The 21,831-nt window shown below is 37.0% G+C and overlaps 3 protein-coding genes across 5 annotated transcripts; 1 reads left to right on the plus strand and 2 right to left on the minus strand.

Moving 5' to 3' along the window:
• Positions 1–1,824: 1,824 nt before the first annotated feature.
• LOC113492823 (YTH domain-containing family protein 3) lies at positions 1,825–9,731 on the minus strand. 3 transcript variants are annotated; one of them, XM_026870499.1, is made up of 6 exons: positions 9,432–9,731; positions 9,299–9,323; positions 6,374–6,505; positions 5,492–5,500; positions 3,377–5,079; positions 1,825–3,270 (listed from the first exon to the last, which is right to left on the minus strand). In XM_026870499.1, the coding sequence occupies exons 1-6, from the start codon at positions 9,453–9,455 to the stop codon at positions 3,229–3,231; spliced, it is 1,935 nt and encodes a 644-aa protein (XP_026726300.1). In that variant the 5' UTR covers positions 9,456–9,731; the 3' UTR covers positions 1,825–3,228. The 3 variants fall into 3 exon arrangements, with proteins under 3 accessions (XP_026726300.1, XP_026726299.1, XP_026726301.1); XM_026870498.1 differs by having other exon boundaries at positions 5,375–5,500; positions 9,432–9,728; XM_026870500.1 differs by lacking the exon at positions 5,492–5,500.
• Positions 9,732–11,201: 1,470 nt separating this feature from the next.
• Positions 11,202–16,135, minus strand: LOC113492825 (ribonuclease H2 subunit B). The gene is made up of 5 exons (XM_026870503.1): positions 15,840–16,135; positions 15,554–15,763; positions 15,049–15,173; positions 14,593–14,767; positions 11,202–12,470 (listed from the first exon to the last, which is right to left on the minus strand). Exons 1-5 carry the CDS (start codon positions 15,934–15,936, stop codon positions 12,148–12,150), a joined length of 930 nt encoding a protein of 309 aa, XP_026726304.1. The 5' UTR covers positions 15,937–16,135; the 3' UTR covers positions 11,202–12,147.
• Positions 16,136–16,337: 202 nt separating this feature from the next.
• LOC113492824 (replication factor C subunit 4) lies at positions 16,338–20,166 on the plus strand. Its single transcript, XM_026870501.1, has 6 exons — positions 16,338–16,562; positions 16,635–16,910; positions 17,258–17,476; positions 18,029–18,188; positions 18,635–18,717; positions 19,065–20,166. Exons 1-6 carry the CDS (start codon positions 16,453–16,455, stop codon positions 19,270–19,272), a joined length of 1,056 nt encoding a protein of 351 aa, XP_026726302.1. The 5' UTR covers positions 16,338–16,452; the 3' UTR covers positions 19,273–20,166.
• Positions 20,167–21,831: the final 1,665 nt, after the last annotated feature.

Consider the following 21,831-nt stretch of genomic DNA (forward strand, 5'->3'; position numbering starts at 1 on the left):
GACATGTAGAGGCTCGAAGAGGCAGGCCAAGAAGTAAGTACCAAGAGCAACTGAAGGAAAGGCTGTGTCAAGATAAAAGGAAGTGAAGCGTAACCATTTAATTTGGGACAATTTTATTATCTCACGTAACTCATTAGCCCAGTATCAATACTGAACTGAGTTCTACTCACCGATAGCTTCGTATTCAAAGCCTATTAGGTAATAGCTAATCAGGACCATATTTAGACCTAATTATATTCTTTAGGTCAGCATTTAAAATACCTGGCTTACCTGTAGGTAATGTAACAGCTCTAAAAGGGCACGAAAGTAAGTGCGTTACCACACGAATGTTTCGAGTAGATAACATCGCAATTATCACCACCAACTTTGACTTAGCCACTTCTTCTCGGGGTAGTCAGATAGGAAATGTCGACTCCAGCGTTCTCAAAAAAATAAGAAGACATGTAAAAGTGATGATATATCCTACTTACAGAAAAAATGATTTCATTTCATTTCACTGCTCGGCTTAGTCCTTCCTTTATAGATTTATTATGTTTTCATGTATACTGCATTTTAAGGGTTCCGAATCCAAGGGGTAAAATAAAACTCTATTAGTAAGGCGCGCTGTCTGTTCGTTACCAGGCTGTATCTCATAATCCGTGATAGCAAGACAGTTGATATATAATGATATATTCATAGTATGTGATGCATTTATTTTACTAAACAACGATTTTCAAATGAGTACGACTCGTACTTGAACGGTTTTATTATTCAATTACTCCAGTTACTTAAGAAATGTAATATCACTGCAGGTATTTGAAGATAGGTTGCCTACTAACTCCTGTAAGTATTATCATCCCAGTCATTCTAGTCCACGAATTGTTCCATGCGTTACAAATAATCTACACCAATAACTCCTTTGGAAGGATACTCTTTGAGTTTTCTCCATTATAGTAGGTATATTATCCTTACCGTACCTTAGCCATCATAAATAATGTAAGTAATCAATCATCTTGTCTCTATTACTTGATGACCGGAGCTCTAAAAGTGATCTTATCCGCTTCGTCTAGACGTTCAGGATACCAAGATATAAGTAAGAAGGTAGGTCCTTCATTGCGTCTATATTCTGTCTGTAAGCTGTTGGAAGGATTGTAAACCATAATCCAAATAAAAAAATACTTAGAAATTATATGAAGACGCTAATGTTGCTTTTTAAAGCGAACTAAAAAAAGTGAATAAAGTAAAGATAGGCATTTAATCTCTTGACGAGTGCCTAATAAAGTTATGCGATGCATAAGCACAATTTTATTGTTGACAGTAAAACAACATTATGAAAAAGCTGCTATTCTCTAAAAGACAGTTGAATGCACTTAGTCTGCGCTGCTCCTCGTCATCAGTGCTGAAGTTGGGGAACAATGAATTCTAGGAATTAACTGATAAATGTTTGTTTTTCGAAGTTAAGAACGACTTGACCTACAAGTAAAAAAAAATAGTCCAGAAATGGAAACATTCCTTATATAGCAGCAGTAAGATCCAGTTTAGCCGCACCACGTTCGTTTCCGCATTCGTAGTTTTGCATGTGATTTGCGATTTCTAGGTCACGCAGATGTCATTAGGCAAATGAATTAGCACAGAACGCTAATTGGAAAACATTAACTTTATCTAAACGGGCTCTTAAATTAAAATAATTTCCATGCTTTGTGGATTAAAATAATCGAATAAAATGCAGATCTCTTAATTGGTCTCTTAGTTACTTACAAAAATGTTGTGTAACTACAGGATGTACAAACTACGTTTTAAAATTTTGTTTAAAGGAATGGCTGGATAAAAATAATAGTTAACAAATTCAATGACAGGCTTTAATCCAGTATCACTTCTAAGTAAGAGAATTTCATATAGAAGGTACATAATTTTAAAATCAATGTTTCACATGTTAAGAAGGAATTCATTTTCCTTACTAAAACAGAATACAAACTAAAAAAATATGTAAAACAAAGGACATATCTAGAATGCATTAGCAAAATTAACTAGAAATTAATTGATGGTATTAATAAAATACCATTGTGGCACTACTACTAGACGTCTACACAAATCAAGAACAGATTTAAAATATTTAATTTATTGTAAACGAAAAGGCACTTTAAAATTAAGGTGGGGGAGTAATGATACATGAATAAAAATATAATTAAGGTCAGAACAAGTTATAATGGAAATTTCCTGCTGTTTGTCATCAAATTTCTCTCGTCACACTGTAGTTTCACTTAAAAGTAGAAAATATTTTAAGAGTTCTTTTATAATATATATGTACACATGTTAAAAAAATTCAACAAGGAACAATCCATACATACCTACAACTTAGAAATAATTATGTGATCAGTTTCATCTCAAATGATTGCACATAGTAATTGATAAAGATATATAGGTATCAATTTACTCCATATTGCAATATCTAACATACTGTTTGCAAACATGTAATATCATCGTATCGAAAATAAAAGTAAAACAGGTAAAGCCAGCACATGGAGTAAGACTAAACTCAATGCCACGAGAGAACTCTTACATAACTGTCCATTATATTGATATAAAAAAATTTATACAAAAGGTCCACACCTTATTTGATTACAATTTCTGCAATATAAAAGTTATAAGTCACCACTGATATTATCAGCTCTCCATATATTTAATGAATATTATAGACACTTGATGCCGAGGTATCGTAACACTCAGTCAGCGCACAATGTAGATACTTGTATCACCGTTTCTGAAACTTCACCAGTCCCTAAACCATAGGATCAACTCCTCTCACCACAGAATTTTCTAGTTATAAAAATTACTATATTTTATCGATTCAGTCCACAAATTTGAAATAAAGTCCACAATTCCACTCATCGTCACATAGCGCGTTACAAGTACATGACGACAGTTGGTATATAATATTTAATGTTCTGTTCACTAGGCGTTTGTTTCATTAAACGTTCTTCCAGTACGAATATTATTTAGCACATTTTAATTTGTTGAAAGTTTTTTAGCGATGCACTGTTTAAAACAATTAATAATATCTATGTTACATTAAAATTGTTCAGGTTGGAACGCAACAACCGCCGGTCACGTCGTAGGACATAATTCCTCTTTGCTGTCTATGTATGTCCACTCTACATACGTCTATGTAATGCGGTACCAATTAGTCGACTACTAGTTGTCTATGGGGAGAAGCCAGTCCTCATTGTCTTCACATAGCGAGCACATCAATCAATTGCGAGGACGACCACGCCCGCGCGAACCGTCTCGGTCCTGAAACAAAGTACTTGATTAATGACAAATAAACAAGATGGTAAAACAAATATTAAGGACAAACATAACAAGTTAAGTTTAATGCATAGTGATTGATATAACGAACCTTGCGAGGCCTGTTGTAATCTCGGTCGCGATACATGTTCGACAGCGGACCGTCACGATACATGCCTGAGTCATTACGATCGTTATGGTCGTTATAGTCCCGCGGGCCGTCGTCGTCCAGGTCGAGCGCGTCGCGAGGGTCGCGGTAGCTGCGGGAGTCGCGGTGGTCGCGCGGGTCTCGCACGTCACGCACGTCACGTACGTCACGCGCGTCCCGGTGGTCCCGACCATCGCGACCGTCACGCCCGTCCCGCCCATCGCGACCGTCACGACTATCACGCTGCTCGCGACCATCTCGCCCGTCTCGGCCGTCGCGAGGGTCGCGCCCATCGCGTCCGTCTCGCTTATCACGATAGTCTCGGTAGTTTCGGTACCCGCGACCGTTGTCATGGTCGTCACGATTATTGTCCTGGTTGCTGTGATGAGGGACCTTTCGCGAATCCTCTTCCTCCTGACGCCTCTCATAATGAATGAAATCGTCAAAAATAGAAGTCGAATGACAATAGCAGTGCATAATACGTAACACTTGCAGCCCTTTAGCGTGCGGCACTTCCTGAGTGTCGCGAGAATTCGTCACCGGCTTATTCTCGTTATTTTCTAATTTGATATGACGCAGTTGCACGTTCGGAACGTCCTTAACATAGATCCACCTTACACGAAACTGTCCTTTCCACTTGTCCTGCGACCATACGTTCGAGTTGGAGTTGTAATCGACCGCACTAGTCATACGGGCCATTCCACAGAAATGGCCGCTGCCGTTCACTGAAAAGAACAGAAATACGGCACCCCCCTCCCGCTCGCGCTCCCGGAAAGCTGCATCGAGGCGCTTGTTGCCGTGCTCGGTACTGCACCAAATCTCGTACTTGATACTGCGATGGATATCATCCTCAGAGTACGATTTAATCACAAAGAACCGAGCAAGGGGTGCACTTAAGTCAAATTCTTTAGGATTGTAATCATTTTTAACGCGTAGCTCGTCGAGCACTGGGTGCGGCACAGGCGGCGCGGTGGGTGGCGGCGGCACGGCCACAGGCGGCGCCACCAGCGGCGGGCGGGGCGCGTGCTGCGGGGGCGGGGCGTGCGGCGCGTGCTGCGGCGGGGGCGCGCGCGGCGGGTGCGCCCAGGCGGGCGGGGGCGCGTGCTGCGGGGGCGCGCGCGCCTGCAGCCCGCCCGACGGCGCCGCGCTCGGGGCGGCGGCCGGCATGGGCAGCGGGGCCGGCACGGGCGGGGGCGCGAGCGGCGGCGGTGGCGGAGCCGTCACCACCGGCGCGCTCTTGCCTGCGTCCCACGTGCTGATGTCCATGTTGTGCTTGCCGGGCACTATCGGCGGAGGAGGCATGCCAGGCCCCTTCTTCTTTACTGCGCCGCCCTGGGTGGAGGGCGCGGGCTTGGCGGGCTGGCTGGCGATAGATGCCCATGTCATCTTTTTGGGTTGAGAGCCACCCGACACGTCCTTGAGCTCCGGAGGGCGATCCTTCTCCGATTTGTGTTCGCCGAGCGAGAGCGACTGCACGCCACTCTCCACAGCTTTGATGCCGTCCGGCACGTAAAGGCCGTCGGCCCTATAATAATCATCATACTGCTTCGCGCGACCGAGTTGTCCCCAAGTTGAATAGTCGCCATTACCGTGAAAATAATTAAAAGTTGACGCTGGTTGACCGAATGCAGCGGTCGAAAATGGTGTCGTTGAGGGCCCAAACACACCTGGAATTGCGAAAATGTATAATTACAGAAAACCATCGCATATTTCACAATTGATATGTAAAAAATATTTCAATATAATTTAAATAGCCTTTATAACATGAGTGAGAGAACAAACGTTAAAAACATGGAAAAGATGAATTAACTGATGGCATGTGAGGTATATAAAATGGATATGGTTTAATAGAAGCAAGATATTCATCACAGTATATTCGTTTTCATGAATATAATATGAAAGTTATGACAATTGTGAAAATAGTGACATCTTTTCTCTTGTTACTTAATGAATTCTAGCTACCATCCATTCCATAAGAATCGTGAGGATTGTATCCTCCGAAAGTCATCGGGTCTGTTCCATTGGTGGACCATGTCCCATCCCCGACTCCAAAAGCTTGATAAGGAAGTGCTGTTGTACCGTAATAACCTGAAATAACGAAAAATATTTGCCTCTAAACAAATATCCCATTTCCAAGGTATATTAAGTCTTAATAAATGCAACAAGATACAAAAGATGTTTTGTGTATTGACAACATAACTCCTAGGTCAGACCTCTGCGTATTTATAATGTTAAATCATATATGTACATAACTTATGCATATTAAATGTGTAGTAATTTATCATACACATATATGAGTGTTTGTGTGTATTGTGTGACGTTTAATATAGCTAACTTCAGCACTCCCATTACCACTTGCTAAGCCTCTACGCAAATTGTCACAAAAGAACATCTTTGAAAAAGAGAAGACTTGTAACACTGAGGGCAATATTGACAACTGAATTATTCAATTCCAATAACATTGCCAAGTGTAAACAGGACAGGTTATTAAAACTGAGTGTATAGGCTGATTTACATTATATTAGGTACTAATTTCTGATTAACGGCAAGTTCATCCTTGGTCAAGTGTAAGGCTCGCTCTAAAGGAGTGATTTTAAATTGAATTCTTACAAAGCCACTGACAGTATGAATGGTTATTATAAGACTTCAAAGAATTTGGGTCTTTCAGGAATTACTTTGAGACTTTTGAGAGTACAAAATTCATTGGGGCAGCTACCAACATTGACTTAACCCAAAATAATAAATGTAAATCAGTCTTGATGGCTATAACCGCCAAATGAGAACTGATGTGCGCTGGCCGTTCTTCTAGTGACTATACACTTATAATGAAAACAAGGAGTGGAACAGCTAGCACATCACAGTGGCGCCACTGCAGCGTTTCATTATGCCTCTAATTCGAAGAATCAGTTGTCTCCTAATTATGTAACTATGTTGTAAGACAATCGAAACATATGTACCTACCTGCCACGCTGTAGGGATCGGCCGCTGACGAGATGGGTGGCGCATAAGAAGGCTGTTGCTGGTGGCGCCATGACACCTCTGCCAGCTCGTCGCCGCCGCTCTCTAAATGTTGCTCTTTCGGTGCATTTGTCACTGTAAATCGTAAACGTTCACGTTTTAATATCATGTAAAATAGTAAAGTAATAATTTTGCGTAGAACATGAGAGGTTATAAAATATCGAAGGAAACCATAGTAAATCTCAAATAGGTATTTGACTTAGTGTAAAAATAATTATCAAAATTACTTTTCTTTTATTCAGTAGATACGTACTGGATGATAATACAAAACTGGCATTACGTGAACACGCTTGTGTTACTATGAACACCAGCAAGGTCAAACTTCAATGCAAGGTTTCGTCACGAATAAAAGGGGCGTTTTGACAGCATGTGCATTTGTCTCAGATGTCAAGTCGGCAGGTGTCTTGGACACTTTACACGAGTCTTAAAGACATAACAAACCGGTATGTCTCGCCTCATCAACAGGTGTAAAAGACAGGTGGTCTAAAGGCGATATAACAGTATTGTATCTTAAAAGATTGCAGCTGTCTGTGACGTCACGCTGTACGAAAAATGCGGATAAACGCGAACGAAATAGGGCAGGTAACAGACATCATTTTTGAAATAGTAAGGAATGTAAGATCTGAAAGCTTGTGTTATCAGTTTTCAATAATTAGAAAAGGTTTATAAGTAATACTTAAATTATTCCTTCACCATCAACAAAAGACAAATTTTCTGGCGCTAGCCCTAAAATGAAAGAGTCAAATCATTTAAGTTGGGATAGGCCTATATCTAAGTTATAAGTGTTGATACAGGAGGATTGGGGAACGCAGCATTTTGCAACATACCTCAAACAAAAGCACTCAGGTGATTTAAACCAGTATTTTCAAAGGGCAGTTGTAAACCTTGAGGCTTACAACTAAGCCCAATAAAGAAATCTGAAGTACAGTTAACAGTCTAGAGGATCAATATAGACAGACATGAGACATATTTACGAAATTTATTCCAAGAGGCAATGTAAACTTGAGTCATATCTGTAAACACAACACAGTATTTCAGAGAATTGTCACCTATGCTTGACATGAGTCAATAACCTTGATTCATAAGCAAATGTTATGATTTGTACAACAAAATGCAAGAGAAGACACCAATGAATTTAAAGAAGGCAGTTACTATATTCTATATTGCAGATGGCCTGTGTTTGGCTTTATAAGTCTGTATTCTAACAACTGTTTGATGTATTTCCTTGCCTTGAAACATCTAGTTGCATAACAATTGTTTCATAATAGACAGACATGCTAGTTGCTTTATCGGTTTTAATTTCAGTCTTATATTCCTAGATAATTGGCATAAAAAATACAGTATAATTAGCTAAGTAATAGTAATAGGAAATAAACAAGGCAAGAAAGCAGGATTAGCAATAATATTGGTCTGTGAATTGCCCAAATTTGGGCAATCCACAGACCATATTATTGTATCAATACAGGGATTGCAAATTAAGTACACTTCCCACTCAACACGCTATTTAGTGCTACCAAACTTGAGTTGCTCTCATTTAAATATCACATTTCGCAAGAGTCCAATTACGTGTGGGATGCAAACTATAGCCTACATTTCTATTCCATTTGTTCACATAGAGTGCCTTTATTCTGCGGTTTCTTTATAGACTTTATATATTGTAGAGCAGCCAATTTAAATGCCCATTAATTAGAATGAAGTAATCAATTGACTGCAATTATATACAACAGGAATACAACGCAAATCAATTACATGCTGTTTACATAGTTATTATGGCTTGCTGCTTTTTTTTTTCTTTAATAAATACTACAGTAATTGGCAAGATGAATATGACAAATTTAATAATGAAATTAATTATATTTTACATTCTCTGACTGCATCACCAGCTGGTAGCAAGTATATATTTGGCAAATACGCGAACACTCAAATCCACTTAGTTGATTGTAAAAAACAGATACAAAGAGATGATAGAATAGTGTAAACACTAGGGAAATTTGTTACTAAGTGTGAAGCATATAGAGTACTGCTGAGTTAGGCATTTAAAATAGCCAGCAACTCCTAGTGAAGTGGTCATGCCTAATCTTAACACTATTTTACTGACCAATTTCAATTTAGGCAGTTATAAGAAGCTGTTGCCAAGTGTAGTAAAGCACAATTAATTGTATCCTACATATTGTGTAAATAGCCGCAAACAAATGTCTTTTAGATTAGTGTGTGACACAGCTAATATCATTTATAGCCTTAACATGTATCTTTAGAGGTGTGTTAACATAACTATTGTTTTACCAGTAACAGATAAGCTCACCAATTGTTAGTCTAAATTGAATTCACACTAATTGCTTTCCACATTACACAAAACAAACAGATTATTACATGTAAATAAACAGAATAAATAGATAAATATTAGGACTTACTGATACTGTGGTCTACAAAATAGTACATGTTTTCATGTCTTGTGCTCACTCTCCTTCATTATTAAAAAAAGAATATCATAGACTAATCATTGATTGTGTGTGGGAGGCAAAGATTTTCAAGTTATTTTAGATGTCTGTGGGTTGATAGGGAGAACAGCCCACCCATTCCACCTACATACACCCAGGTGGACACAATAATCCTTCTGTTACACAAATTATTAACAACACCAAACACACAACATTCAGGCAATGCTCTACAATGTATATTACACTGCAACGATACTAATTACGTTACTATACATATAAAATCACGCAATAAAGAATAAAAGTGAAAGCTGAAAAGATTACGACGCTAATCGCAGCATCGCAGTAATGAAAACCAAACGTGAAGCCGACCGGTACGCTGTTCCACCTACGGAGAAAACACTTTGCAACGTCACAACGATAACATCTTTACCTTGGTTCCCTTGCCCTTTCATCCGCTAGAACCGCCATAATCATGAAACAAGAAACAAAACACTAATATTAGCTATACATCTAAAATAAATAACACGTAATTATTGAATAGAGATAGTGTAAATGCGAAATACCTGATCTGACACGCCTGCTGACATTGGCCGCGATTTTGAGAATATAGAGCACTTGTGGAAGTCTTTAGACACGACAATATCAAAATAAATCACATCAGTTTCACTACACAAGGTCCGGAGTGTCCGAGATTCACTTAATTATTTCTAAATGTCCGTGTTGTATAAAAATCCGCTGAAAGTCCGAAACGGATGGACGTTTGTTAATGGCGACCAAAGCAGTGTTGCTATTATTTTGTCGGAAATTACCGGTTAACCGAAGACCGTAACAATAATTTTCGAGATAAATTCGTTTCTATGGCAATTTAAATATCCTAATTGTTCATTGTAGAAACACAATAAGATAAATGGAGTAAATAACACTTTATTGTTTTTTTTTCTCAAATTTTACCAAAATGTCATGTGACCACAAATTGACTGATGTGGGTTATAAAGATACTTTGTTTTGGCTTATTACCTAAGCAGTTCAAAAGTCAACAATTTTAGGCATACTGTCCGTAAGTCAGTAATGCTGCTATCTTACTAGCGTTTTAACATTTGCGCTTTCCCAACGTCTGGCGCTTTCGTTCCACAGATGCGGCGTTAACGTTTCGAGTTTCTTGCGTTTTTGGCAACAGATACAGCTACGTCGTCTCGTTCTGCCTACACAGACAGATAGGGTCGGTCGGTACCAGGAGCAACGTCACCGTGCGTCTGCGCAACCTGCACCAACGTTCGTACAACGCCAACGGAACAGCGGCCAAAGTTCACTACGATTTATTAATTTGACGCTATTCACTAGAACTGCTTGTCTGTCAGAAAGTTTTAAGCTGCATAAAGGGTTGTAGGTTTCAATAGTAAATAGTAAGGATTTCATATCTAGGAGAAAAGTGGATGAAGCAACAAGCAACTCCAGGAGGAGCAATGATGGGCATGTGTATCAGGCTAACTTATTGCCTATGCATATCAGAATTATCAGAAGATTACATATTAAAACAGTCGCTGGAATCTACACCTGCAACTATGTGCATAATAATTGAATCTTTGAAACCCTAGTTCACATAAATACTTAGACCTCTGTTTAGTCCTAGCTACCGCATTAGGTTAAGTAACCTGTAATGGTAGATTAGTGTGATTATTAAATAAATAAATAAATAAATAGGTCCTTGTAGTCAATTAACTCGTGATATATATATATATTTTATTAAAAGTCATGTGTATTAGTCAAGTCAAGTGTGTACAGTGTGTAGGCTTCAGAACACAGCGAGTTCCGTATAAATAAGCATAAGAAAACCAATTTGTAAATAATAAAGTCGCCCATACTTTTTTTAGTCGTACCATTTACCGACCATAGCTTAGCCAGATATCTATTTTATCTGTTGTTATAGGTCGGCACGGTTAGTGTGGTGTGCGGTTATAAACCTGATTGTACCGAACCCTCCTCAGCGCCCCGAGACCGTTTCGCACTTGACCGGTTTTTAACATGCAAATAATTAAATTATTTGATGTACTGCCCTATTTCATAAACTAATTACATCATTATTTTTGCAGTAACTTTCATTTAAGTTATAACTTTATCACAGGAATTGAACTTGAATGAATGAACTTCCAACTATGTCGTTGGATTTTATCTTAACGTAAATACGAGGTTTGTCGTTGTAAGTTGCTCTTAGTTGCAACTATAACATTATAGTTGCTCTACTTATTTCTGTAATTTTAAATACCTTCATTAGTCTCTGGGGTGAGCATTAATATATTTATCAACATACGAAAATTTTGCAGTAAAAAAACAAAGAAATTGTTGTGTTGTGTATTGAATAAAAACAATATTAAAAAATACATTCCTGCAGTCAAATATTTATTTATAGTGCGTTTCATCCAAAGGTTTCATCAAATAGTTCCTATGCCGTAATGTTGGCACGCTTGTCTGTCGCAAAAAGTTGAACTACGAGGAAAGGATTCATATTTATCATATTTGCCAACCATGGTAAAAGCTCAGTATTACCTAATTATTAAAGCACATAAGCCACCCATTTATGAAGCAGATATGATGCTGGAAGAGCATGGGCATAAAGTGGTAAGGCTTCCACCTTAACACTGTGACTTAAACCCTATAGAGCTCATACAGAGTCTTTTAAAAAGAAGATTGCTGAGAAAAATGTGGGTCAAGCAACCAACAGAATTGTTGAAATTACCGAGGAAGCTTTTGCTTCAATTAATAAAGAAGAATGGATAAAGGAATGTGAGCACGTAGAAAAGATTGAAGAAAAGTATTGGGCCGATGGCTCTGCTATTGACGCTGAAATCGATCGATTCATTATTGAAGTGGGAGAGACGTGAGATACCGATACTTCTGATGACAAGGATAAATACAATGGAGGACATAATTACTCTAAAAGCTAATCAGGCTTTCAATGTAATGTTTTTTGTTATATTTCATTTCATATTAACTTTTAAATTATTTTCGCCACTTATTACCCTCCAGCCTGCATTTTAATGAAAACTTATGAGGTTAATTTATTTGAAATTATAAAAAGAAAATCATAAAATATTTCCCCTGACGTTTTACTTAAAACTTAAAATCACCCCAATTCTAGGGAGCAGATTCTTAAATGTAGTCGGCAACACTGAATAACGTTGCTGCCAACATAACGCCATAAGAGCTATTTGATGAAACCTCTGCTCTAGTACGGATGAAACAAGGATGAAACACACTACATAATGTGGTTGCCGCAGACAACTATTTTTTCTTAAAAAATGCTGATATTGTTTTGGTTCCACTAGCTGCCTTTTGTCTTGCTTTTTCCTTTGCTGTCAATGCTTTTTCCTTCTTAACTTCATTGAAACTACTATTGGGCACAAATCCATTTTCCTTGGAATCCAAATCAGTTGCCTCTGATTTTATTCGTTTACTTGGCTCTTTGTTTTCAACTTCAGACTTACGTTTATTTCCAATGGTTTCAATTAAATCTGGCTTAAAATTAAATCGCTTTTCTAGTGTTTCAGCCATGTCTTCCTGCAGATATTCAGATACCATGCCACAAGCATATTTTAAGAAGAATTCTGAAAATACAAACAGGCTTAAATTACACCATAAATCTACTGTTTGTAATACTTTTAGTATAATTTGAAAAATGTCCGTATGGATTGAGGAGCCACTTTCGATTTAAAAAGGAAGCTCGCCCCCTTATTTAGTAGGAAAGTAAATAATTTTGTAGACCGAATTCTGAAATTTGTAGTATAATATGTCTAAAGTTATGTAACTGTGAATGTGGCTCCTCAATCCAAACATCTGAATTGAGGAGCCACCTGAAACACGGAAAGTATTCCATGTATATTTTTGAAAATTTTGTATCATTTAGTAGCAATTGTGTATAGTGTCTACTAAAAATTTGAGCCCAGTACTGTTTATATTCAAGAATATACAATACTTTTAATGTGGCTCCTCGATCTATACACAAGAGCATGAATTGCCATGAAAGTTATTGGTCAATTTATATTCCACTCTAAAGACATTTAGTAGTAAGTGTGTTCGAATTTGTAGTATATGGACAAAGTAGTAGACTGAGCGAATTTAATAAATAAATGCATTTCATTTGGCTCCTCAATCGTGACGTCTGCATAATAAATAATTGACTGTACCTACCTGAGATCAAAACGGAATAAAATACCAGAGACACTAACATTTAGTATAAACGGTCTACTAAATACATATGCACAGATCAACATTGTATATGTTCGGTATCTGAAAAACAAATCACTTCTAAATATTCCTTACGAATTCGCTATTTAGGGTGACCATGTTATATGAATTAAACTAGGATGATTCATTTTTGAAATTTAATTTTTCGACAATATTCGGTACAAAGACTCTTCATAGGTTTAGGATATTTAGTATCTAGTCAATTTCGACATAAGTTAAAGAATGAATTAATATTGGTTGGTCGGTGCTTTTATGAATTTTACAGTGAGAATCATAGTCATCATAACAAAACATCTCATCATTCGCTGGGTAGTGACATTTATAGTGACCCATTCCAGCTTCGCTAATCGCAGGGATAAATTCTATAACGCCTATTAAAGTATATAAGCTACTTGAAATCATTATAGTTTCTGGTACCTCGTTTACTCTAAACCTCGTAGAAACATTTAGTTCAAATGACACTGTTTTTGATACAGTATATTTACACACTGTTTGGTGGTTACAAGATGTGCAAACGTTATTTTCTTCTACAATACAAATTGCATCTTCTAAACTTTGGATTCCAAAAACATACCGAATATTGTCGAAAAATTAAATTTCAAAAATGAATCATCCTAGTTTAATTCATATAACATGGTCACCCTAAATAGCGAATTCGTAAGGAATATTTAGAAGTGATTTGTTTTTCAGATACCGAACATATACAATGTTGATCTGTGCATATGTATTTAGTAGACCGTTTATACTAAATGTTAGTGTCTCTGGTATTTTATTCCGTTTTGATCTCAGGTAGGTACAGTCAATTATTTATTATGCAGACGTCACGATTGAGGAGCCAAATGAAATGCATTTATTTATTAAATTCGCTCAGTCTACTACTTTGTCCATATACTACAAATTCGAACACACTTACTACTAAATGTCTTTAGAGTGGAATATAAATTGACCAATAACTTTCATGGCAATTCATGCTCTTGTGTATAGATCGAGGAGCCACATTAAAAGTATTGTATATTCTTGAATATAAACAGTACTGGGCTCAAATTTTTAGTAGACACTATACACAATTGCTACTAAATGATACAAAATTTTCAAAAATATACATGGAATACTTTCCGTGTTTCAGGTGGCTCCTCAATTCAGATGTTTGGATTGAGGAGCCACATTCACAGTTACATAACTTTAGACATATTATACTACAAATTTCAGAATTCGGTCTACAAAATTATTTACTTTCCTACTAAATAAGGGGGCGAGCTTCCTTTTTAAATCGAAAGTGGCTCCTCAATCCATACGGACATTTTGAAAAAGTCAAGTCTCATCCAAACAACTGCAATGGGCGATATTTAAAAACCAATGAAAACGAATTTGTGTTTAGATGAAACTGTTTTCTATTGCCAAATTAAGTTTATTGAAGTATGGCTAGGTTTATTGCAGTCTTTTATAAGGCTTTAATAATAATAAGTATGATGTATTAGTCACCTTCATCAATATTATCGTTACTGATATTGCTGGTTACAAATGTGGCAGAAGTAGCTCCAGATGTGACATGAATATTCTTCTGCCGTAACACTTTGGATAGCCGGCGCACTCTATCCTCCAGCCAAGTCATGGTTTTCTCTTCATTGTATTTATATGCTTTCATATCTGCTGGTCCCTGAAAAATAAAATGGTTGTTTAACAGCATTTTGAATAAACTAATTGAGTGCACCATAAATGTGAATGTAACTACTATTTCTTGCATTTCCATTAATTATTTTCTTGCTGAAGAAATTCCGTTTTCTAGCTAAATTATAAATGTCACATCACAACTATTTTATTTTGAAATAATTTTAGTAAAATATGAATTTATTTTTTATTTTAATAAACATATGTGTCTAGACATTAAGTGAGAACACAGAATGTCAGGCCAAGCTTGACACCTGCATGTATTCTCACCTTTAAGTCTGCAACTGAATCGAAACTTGGTATAAAATCAAGAATCTTGTCATATCCTTTTTCCGAAAGCAAGTCTTCTAAGGGTATGGCTCTGCTGCTGCACTGTTCCTTTAATCTTGGTAAAACTGCAATCATAAATAGCATAGTGATGGTTATACTATTATTTTCAACTGCTTTGAGGTCAGTTTCCAGTCTTAATAGGTATAGTAGTTTTTTGCAAGGAGTATCTGCTATCTGATCTTCTTAACCCAGTTACTTGTGTACCAAATGTTGTTAATAAGTTGTTATGGTATTAATGTACTGTTAGTTTATGTTATCATAACAAACACCTTTACAATTGATAAGGAATGTACTTGATAATAAGTATATGATTCTAATCAGGCATTAATGGAATGAGGAAATTTAGTCTGTGTTTATGAAAATTAAATTCAAATACTAGAATAATAAAATTATTCCACCAGCATGATATGCAGTCTAAAAAGTCATTCATATTATATATACGTACCTAAAAATAGTGGATTAACAGGCGTGACCATTTGTATACTGCCGTCGGATTTAACAGTTTCCCCGATAAACCATGACCGGTGCGGCTCGTCAAATGTTATTATTTCGTAAATTTTATTGTGCTCGTCATCAAGGCAATACTTTGCCGGTTTCCCATGCACAGGGTGTGGTAAACTTATTATACTAAAACTACTATTCTCTAATAATGAATCTGTAAAGAATAAGAATCATCTTAGTATAAACTGAATTAATAAACTTATGTATGTTATGTTGAAATATCGCCAAACCTTTCGCTAGAAGTATCCACGAGTTTTCAACTCGTTTTTTTAGTGGAGAGGGTGGAGTAACATTTGCTCCCGACTTTTTCTTTGTTCTAGTCGTCATTTCGTAGGATTATATATTTTAATGAACTTAAAACGTTACGATTATTTTCATAAATACTGTATTTTTATTATTTTCGCGCTATATTTACTACTGTTGATATTTGGGTAACTGACATGAGTCGATGAGTGACATGTGAAAATTGTTACCATAATATTAAATATCTTCAATCAACTATTCAATTGAATCAAGAAAGTTAGTACAATAGTCAACTATTATTGTGTTATACTGTATTGTGAGATAGAATCTATTGTGAGATAGATTCTACGTTTATAATTTTAAGAAAATAGTAAGACAGTTAAGTTTATATTTAACACTAAATATTTACGATTTCTTTTGGACGTTGATGTGAAAACCGGTAAATTAATTTGTTCACAAATTTTCCTGTGGACCGTACCTCAACTAAAAATGACAGTGTCAGTGTCAACGGCGGCAAGTCCATTCTGTCATTCAAATTGGCGAAAGTTTCGGTAAAACCGCGGTTTTACTTTTTTGCAAGATATATTGAAGAAAATAAGTATGGATGCTTTCTTAAAAACTGGTAAAATTTCGGTGGCTGACAAACCTTCATCGTCTGGTGTCAAAACATCTGGCAAGAAGAAACCTCCAGCGCCATGGGTTGAAAAATAGTAAGTGTTTGTAACAGCAACATGTTTACACTTTTGATTTGAGATAACGTATTTTCTTTTTGATATTTACAGCCGGCCGAAGACGATAGATGATATTGTAGACCAAGGAGAGGTGATTCAGGTGTTGAGGGAGTGTTTGGCCGGCGGGGATCTGCCACATTTACTGTTTTACGGTCCCCCGGGTACCGGTAAGACGAGTGCTATACTTGCCGCGGCCAGGCAACTTTTTGGTGATATATCTCGGGAGCGTGTGTTGGAGCTCAATGCATCCGATGAACGCGGAATACAAGTTGTAAGAGATAAAGTCAAGACTTTTGCTCAGCTTACTGCTAGCAGCACAAGGCCTGAGTAAGTATCAAAGTTAAAGAAAAAGTATTAAAAAACATCCTTTAACACATGGAATACAAATTTTAGAGAAATTTTCCTTATCTTTAATTATAAACCATAACTTCGGGAGTACAAATCTTAAACTTTACCTTAAGAAAAACATTATGGGATAGTTTTTGTCTCGTCTCATATTATGTCTCATGTAAAATAAACTTTGTAGATTTTTAGTCCAAGGGGTCAAATAGTAAATTACAAGAGTTCCTATTCCAAAAAAAATACTACTAAATACAGACTGAATATATTGTACAAGTCATCAACAAAAAATAAGTAATGCCTCATTGATTACAAGTTCTGTTTTGCCATTACAGTGGAAGACCATGTCCTCCATACAAACTGGTGATCCTGGATGAAGCGGATTCCATGACCACAGCCGCACAGGCAGCGTTAAGACGGACTATGGAAAGAGAGACTAAAACAACAAGATTCTGTCTCATTTGTAACTATGTGTCACGGATCATACCACCCATTACTAGCAGATGTTCCAAGTTCCGCTTTAGACCACTAGCTAGGGATAATGTTATTAAGAGGTAAGAATGTGAAAACCACATAAGTAAGTAATTAGTAATTAATTATACTTTTTTCTTTTAATTTCAATATAACTGGTCAGCAAACAATGCTTGTAAATATTTAAATATAAAACAAGTTTTTTGTATTGCCAAATTCTAGGCACAGCTATAATTGTTTCCTCATAAGTAAGGGGCATGACTATCATTGGCCTCACCATTGTACCTCTTAGATCGTAAAAGTGCCCTCTTAACTCTGGATTTTAGGACCAATTAAAGAAAGAAAAATATTTCTCCTCTCCCTTTTTTTTCTTTTATATGTGTACTAGCTTTTCGCCCTGGTCGAGGTCGGTTATATCGCGTTTCCAAGAGAACTCTTCAAAAGTCCGGGATAAAAACTATCCTATGTTCTTTCTCAAGGTGAACTCTATCTCTGTACCAAATTTCATTAAAATCAGTTCAGTGGTTAAGACGTGAAAGCGTAAGAGACAGACAGACAGAGTTACTTTCGCATTTATAATATTAGTAGGGATTAAAGTCAGTAATCCACATGTCTATCCTCCAATACTTGTGAAGGTTGCGCGATATCTGCGAGGCGGAGAACGTGGACGTGGGAGGCGGCGACGTGCTGCACCAGGCCGTGGACACGTGCGAGGGAGACCTGCGCCGCGCACTCACCGCGCTGCAGTGCTGCCAGCGGCTGCTCGGCAAGATCACCGCTGAGGGACTGGTTGAGGTGACAGAGAACAGAATATTTCTAATCTTTTCTTTTTACTAAGAATTGATACTGCTTGAGTACAATTGATGGCTTTTAGCAACTTCTTTAACTCATTCTTGTTTTCATCCATTCTACATCAATCTATTTAACAAAATACTTTTTAACAGAAATTCGAAAAAGTATCTAGTCAAATTAAAGTAGCTATAAAGTGGCTTGAAGATGTATTTTGAATCAATCTAGTGATTTTTCGATTTAACAAACAAACAAATTGTGTTTCTGTTATAGATATGGGTATTGGCAAGGCATTGAATATTTTTTACGTTGTAATTTACTAATAATAATTTAATATTACAGTTTTGCCCGTCGCATGATGTGACTATTCGGGCGTTTATGACGTAGTCGATATTTTGCGCTATACCCCTTCAAAAAGATGTTTATTAATTTGATATTATGTATTGACACAGGTAACAGGACTGGTCCCGGACAAGCTAGTCAACCAATACTTGAGTATCAAGAATTACAGTGAGTTGGAACAATTTGTAGAAAGGTGAGTAGTTGTTGATAATATATATTTTTTTGTAAAATACTTTTTTTAAAACAGTTCCTTATAATACTTGGATTTTAGGTGCTTTCTATTATGATCTTTGTCACTATGAATTGCTGCCAGTAGGTAGGACTTGGTTCTTAGTATAATCTATTATGGTTTTTAATATATATTTTAACCTATATCTACAAATTAGTGTAATTCGACTGTATTCTATCAGTTACTTTTTTTCCTGCTCTGTTAATTTATCTCTAAAATTACGGAATTGATTGACTTCAAGATAGAATATTGCACTAATAAAGTAGGTATTAACTTATAAGTAATCAAATAAATTATCCTTCAATATTTAGTTTCCTAATGGACGCGTACTCAGCATCGCAACTACTGGAGCAGCTGAGCGCGACAGTGGTGACATCTGGCCACCTCACCAACAAGCAGAAGTGTGAGATTAGCGAGAAGGTCGCTGTCTGCTCGCACAGGCTGCTCGACGGCGGAGCGGAGTTCATGCAGCTAACAGACTTAGGATGTACCATCATTATGGCTAATAATAACCCATAAGGTATATAATGAGAGGCAAAAACTAAATGATTTGCTAAAACGGTTTAACGGACTCCACATCGAGTCAGCTCATGGTAGTCATGATTAAGGACTCCAGTTATTAGTAAACCGCTTTATCAAATAATTATGTACAACAACCTTAAAGGGTTTTTCTAGAGTTTCGTTCTGAAGATAAAAAAGAAACGCATTAAAATCATTTCGTTGGTAAGGTGTTTATGATTACATAACGATAGTGTTAACTAATTTTGTACCTAACTTACAAATTCAATGAAAAAACACCGACGTTTGGAAACTATAACCTGAATTTAGTGCTGTTCTGTTGTTTGTCTGAGGAGAGAATATTTGAGGTTCTCACACAGCCACACAAACTTTTATAATGGCTTTCATGATAATAATAAGGAACATTTCGTGCTTAAGTTCGACTCGAACAGGGCCGGTTTTTCTTACGTGAATGATTCCCCGAATAAGTTGCATTTGTAAGTTTAGTTTGAACATGTAATATCTTTAATATTAGTCTATTTTCGAAGCTTATAAAGCTTACGAGACTAGAGTCTTAAAACAACAAAAGCTTATGCCAAACAGTGAATTGGACTATCTACGGCAAAAAATGATGATAAGAAGATTAAATCGACTTCAAAGAAGTAGCAAGTTCTCAACTCGATTGTATTTTACACAACAATTGCGAATGTGAACTTTACTGCATTGTCATAAGGGTCCATGACAAAAAAAAACCGTTCTTTATCATTAAAATAACGTCTGTCGCTGAACAGAGTTTGAAATTCTGATGTCTTCATTTAATGCAAGTGTTGTATTGAAATAAGATTCGCATAAAAAATATGTTGAAGCAACCCATCAATAACTTGTAAGTATATAATTAAGTTTTGTTTTAAATAAACTGTGAATATGTTAATTGAACAGCTTTTTGTTTTATTTATACATCCAATTAATAAAAAACTACAAGTAAAATATGTAGTTACAATAGCTCCAAGATTAAAGTCCGGTTCATGTCACTTTAACTTTTGGTGAAAGCTCCCGCGATACTTAAATTGAAATTTGGTGTCTGAGCCGTATTAAAAAAGAAGTTTTAAGCTTTTTTTGATACTGGTAACCCTTGTGCTTGTATGTCAGTTAGAAGGCAAAAGAAAATCTTTTTTAGCGGTATCTAGCACCTTGGATTAGAACGCGCCAAAGAGTCGAATGTTTAGCTTTCGAAACATGATGTATGTTAGGAAAAAAACCTATAGAGGGATCCCGGGTTATCGAATTAATGATTAATCGATAGGGAATCAATATATTGTCATTAGTTTTGACTAACGAAAAAAAAGACAAAACCGTCATCAGTAGTAACAAATCATAATGAGAATAGTTAGGTCTTCACTAGCTTTTAGAAGTATACAATGTAAAAAAGAGCATAAACTGCTCATCAAAATGGATAGATCATGGAGTTACAAATCAAATAAAAGTTCGTTCTTAAATCATTGCTTTGTTCTATTCACTTAAGCGCTGTTACAAAATGTGAGTGTGAGAAGAACCGGCTATCTCTACAAAATTACCACGTGGAATAGCGATACAGGGTGCAGAACAGAGGGGAGATTTCATGTAAGTAAGTTTGCCTCGGCTGTAGATATATTTAATTTTTTAGATAGCTTTGCAAACTAGCGTTATTTGTTTTTCTATAAAATTTGCTAAGGGAATAAAAGTATACTTATTTAAAATAGCTAGTAATGAGTTAAGTTTTTGTAGCGTGGTCTTATAAGGAACAATAGAAAATTATTTCATTGCTCTCATACTTTTTACGTTTCTATACATTTTGATTTCAATTCAATTAGCTTCATAAATGTAGCCATGTTTCATGCATGAGATATTCAAGAAATAGTTCATCAATTGTAACGCGCGCATTTTTACCGTGTGATTATTGTCAACGCGGAATTGCACGGTGTGTGGCTGCAACAGTAGTCAATTACAGCGGTGTGCACCATGCTACTAATGCACTCTGTTATCTCAATGGCATTTAGATTGGATTGCTCAACTATCAGTACCAAGTAAAGAACCTTATTGTATTGACTCTAAATGTATGAAGCGTCGATATGACCGAGTGCATTGGCCATCACTCAGTGTCTTTTTACTTTCATTCATAAGGCTGGCCGTTTAAAATGTGTTGTCAGGTGGATACTAGCTCGGCTGCAAACCACTACCACCGAGTGTGCAGTTTACGCGCGCGTTCATTTCACTTCCGCTGTCGGTTGAACGGACTGGCGAGTAGGAAAGAAGAAAATAACGTTCTTAGAGAAAGATAATATCGGGCGGCGCGGTGGTTCGCCCCTCCACGTCAGTCAGCGCGCGCGCGGCGCCGGGATTGGTCGCCGCGGCTGCCGCCTCCCCCACCGCCGCACGCGCAGCGTCTAGCTTTCCAGATTTCAAATCTCGACCGTTTATTTCATAGTGAGCGGGCAGAGCGCGCGGGCCGCGCTCCGTCGCTGGAGCGCGCGCAGCAAACAATCATGATTGTTTAAAAAAAAAACACGGCAACGTGCTCGTGAACGGTTCGGTACTACAACG

This window comes from Trichoplusia ni, chromosome 4, assembly GCF_003590095.1.
Source record: "Trichoplusia ni isolate ovarian cell line Hi5 chromosome 4, tn1, whole genome shotgun sequence".
Taxonomy (NCBI): domain Eukaryota; kingdom Metazoa; phylum Arthropoda; class Insecta; order Lepidoptera; family Noctuidae; genus Trichoplusia; species Trichoplusia ni.